Here is a 3,385-nt window from a genome sequence, read left to right on the forward strand (position 1 = left end):
ACAGCTGTGCTGGAAATACCCTTATGGGGCAGGACTTGCTTCAGTGGGGCTTTGGTACTCACTGAGTCTGCCCCCTGAGTGTGTCTCTTATGGATCTGAAGAGTTGTAATCTGGATGGTCTCACTCTGACCACTGGGTAGACTGGCTCTTGGATCTCCAAGGGGGTACAAAGTCACCTACTGCCTGAGGCCACCCAGCAGAAGCTACAGAGAGATCTGCAGATTCCTCCTCTTTGTTTGGGGTTGGAGGTGCCCAGATGAAGTGCAGCTGTGAAGCAATGCAGACTGCTGACGAGCCTAAGGCCTTCTTTTGGAACCTCTGGGTTTCTCACACCCAGCTGCAGTTTGAAAGGTTTTTAGGCAGGGAAAGGCCAGGCCTTTAGTATGCAAAGCCTCTGTGCACAGCTTGTGTGGGGTTGTAAATTGGGTGGGGCATGGTCTCAGGGACACACAGGGCTGTGTAAACAGCAATGGTTGCCTATCAGCCCTGCCCCAATAGGTCTCTGGGTCTCTGTGTCCCACGGCCCCATGCAGGAACAATGAACGCTGCGAGCACCTCTGAGAGTAAGCCACCCTCGTGTACCAGCCTGATGCCAGACAGTCCAGTTTCTCCCCGTATGAGTCTGGCAAGAAACTGTATTTCAGAGCAGTCAGAAGTTTGTATCTCCCTCCTGATTGAAAGAGACCACAGCATACCCAGTTGCCAGCCCGTTTCACACACCTCCGTACCTTCACTCTTCCGCACTGCACCTCCTACCAGTCTAGATGCGCTTTTCTCTGTCCCTCTAGTTGTTGGACTTCCACTCAGCCAGCCTTCCTGTGGTTCTGGATGATATCCATTTTGTCTTTTAGTTGTAGTTTTGATGTGGTTATGGGAGGCAGCAAGTACAGGCATTTACCTATGCCGCCATCTTGGTTCTCTCCCTCAATTTCACTTCTCAATGTCCTATAGTTTTTTGAGTACAGGTCTTTTTCCTCCTTGGTCAAGTTTATTCCTAAGTATCTTATATTTTTATTGTTGCAATGGTAAATGGCATTGTTTTTTCAGTTTCTCTTTCTGAGAGTTCATTATTGGTGTATAAAAATGCCATCATTGATTGATTCTTGCATGTGCCCCGACCGGAAATTGAATCTGCAACCTTGGCATATTGGGATCATGCTCTAACCAACTGAGCATGATATTCATTTAAAACAATAAAGAGCCCTACCTGGTATGGGTCAGTGGATACAGCGTTGGCCTGCGAACTGAAGGATCCTGGTCAAGGGCACATGCCCGGTTGCAGGTTCAATCCCCAGTAGCGGGCATGCAGGAGGCAGCCAATCAATGATTCTCTCTCATCATTGATGTTTCTCTCTCTCTCTCCCTCACCCTTCCTCTCTGAAATCAATAAAAATATATTTAAAAAATAATATTTTTTAAAAATAAAAGCAATAAAGGAAAGAAATATATTAATTACATACCTGCTTTTATGCCACAGTTCCGTCATCAGTTTGAGATAACTTTTACAAATGGCTGGTTTCTTATCTGTTCGAACTAGTCCTCCACAATCAAGAAAAAACTGTGTCAAAGGTGGGCTGATTTAAAGAAAACAAAATATATGTTAGAGGGTAATCAAGCTTAATACTGATTACTTTCTCGTCAGTCAATTAACTGACAGTACAAAGAGCCCGCTATCTATTATTTCTTTGCTCTCTTTTATAGCTTCATATTCATTTCTTCATATTTTCCTCAAACAAGATTTGATTCCACCATATCAGAGTCTTCAAAGCCATCAGATCCAGTTAATACCTTTCACTTTCCTTTCAGTAGCATGTCACAGGTGACTTACCCCCCCTCATTCTTGAGCAACCCTTCTCTTGACCAATGTAATGTACCTTTCTTCTTTACCTCTCTAACAGTTCTTTTTCCTCTTTATTGTTCTTTCTGCTCTTACTAGTTATCTAAATGTCAGGGTTCCTCAGGACTTGATCCTATAACTTTTTCTCTCTTCCCTACATACACTTTCCCTGGGTAATCTTAAATTATCACACATATGCAATGACAGTCAAACTTACAAAAATGAAACATCTAAACTCCAGAGTTACAACAAATACCCAAAGATATGGCTGTCTTGGGCATCCCAAATTTAACATGCTCAAAATTTAACTTTTAAGTTAATCAGCTTCTTCTAAGCTTCTACAGCCCAGTAAGTGGTACTGCATCCAATGGCTCAAGTTACCAATTTATAAGGCAATGAACTTGATTAACTTGAGGGAACCTCCAAAAATCTATTTACTTACAGTAAACTGTCTGGGCAAAGGACCAAATCCTGGCCTGCAATAAATCAGCTACCATAAAAAGATATTCCAGCCCTAGCCGGTTTGGCTCAGTGGATAGAGGATCAGCCTGCGGACCAAAGGGTCCTGGGTTCAATTCCGGTCAAGGGCATGTACCTTGGTTACAGGCTCCTCCCTGGTACAGGGCTCTTGCAGGAGGCAACCAATTGATGTGTTTCTCTCACATCGATGTTTCTCTCTGTCTCTCCTTCCCTCTTCCATTCTCTCTAAAAATCAATGGAAAAATATCCTTGGGTGAGGATTAACAAAAACAAACAAACAAAAAATAAATAAATAAAATGTTTAAATGTTTAAAAAAAAAAAGATATTTCATGTAAGTGGAACCAAAAGAAAACCTGGGTAAACATACTTATATTAGACAAAATAGATTTTATCTCAAAAAACTGTAACAAGAAATAAAGAAGGTCGTTCTGTAATGATAAAGGTGTCAATTCATCAAGAGGGTATCATTAGTAACTATGTATGCACCCAATATAGGAGCATCTAAATATATAAAGCAAATAGTAACAGATCTGAAGGGAGAAATAGACAGCAGTAGAATAATATTAAAGGACTTCAATACTCCCATATTCGGACAGGTCATCCAGTCAGAAAAATCAACAAGGAAACATTGGACTTAAGCTACACATAACACCAGATGGCCCTAACAGACACATACAGGACATTCCATCCAACCCAGTTTCTTGCTTACTCTATCTTGACAGTTACCAACAAGAAAAAGAAAATAACTTTTTAGGACTATTAACATATTTCATTTTAGTTAATTCATGTAACTTTCTAAATGGGGCATTTAAGAAAATGGGAGAAAAAGAAACTATGCTTTGAGGGGAGCAAGAAAAGAAGTACAGGCAGGGATTTATAAAATTCTGTTGGCAAGGGGAATTCAATAGAATTGTTAACTCTTTCCCAACAAGAAAGAAAATAACTTTTTAGGACTATTAACATATTTCATTTTAGTTAATTCATGTAACTTTCTAAATGGGGCATTTAAGAAAATGGGAGAAAAAGAAACTATGCTTTGAGGGGAGCAAGAAAAGAAGTACAGGGGC

The 3,385-nt window shown here is 40.7% G+C and overlaps 1 protein-coding gene across 1 annotated transcript in view; it reads right to left on the minus strand.

The window, feature by feature from the left end:
- The window catches only part of USP33 (ubiquitin specific peptidase 33), a 70,988-nt gene that overhangs the window by 32,607 nt on the left and 34,996 nt on the right, over nt 1-3,385 (minus strand). The window contains exon 9 of the mRNA XM_015571078.1: nt 1,461-1,574. Within this exon, the coding sequence (XP_015426564.1) occupies nt 1,461-1,574 (114 nt within the window). The remainder of the gene's footprint in view (nt 1-1,460; nt 1,575-3,385) is intronic.

The sequence above is a fragment of the Myotis davidii genome, unplaced genomic scaffold (genome assembly GCF_000327345.1).
Source record: "Myotis davidii unplaced genomic scaffold, ASM32734v1 scaffold248, whole genome shotgun sequence".
Taxonomy (NCBI): Eukaryota; Metazoa; Chordata; class Mammalia; order Chiroptera; family Vespertilionidae; genus Myotis; species Myotis davidii.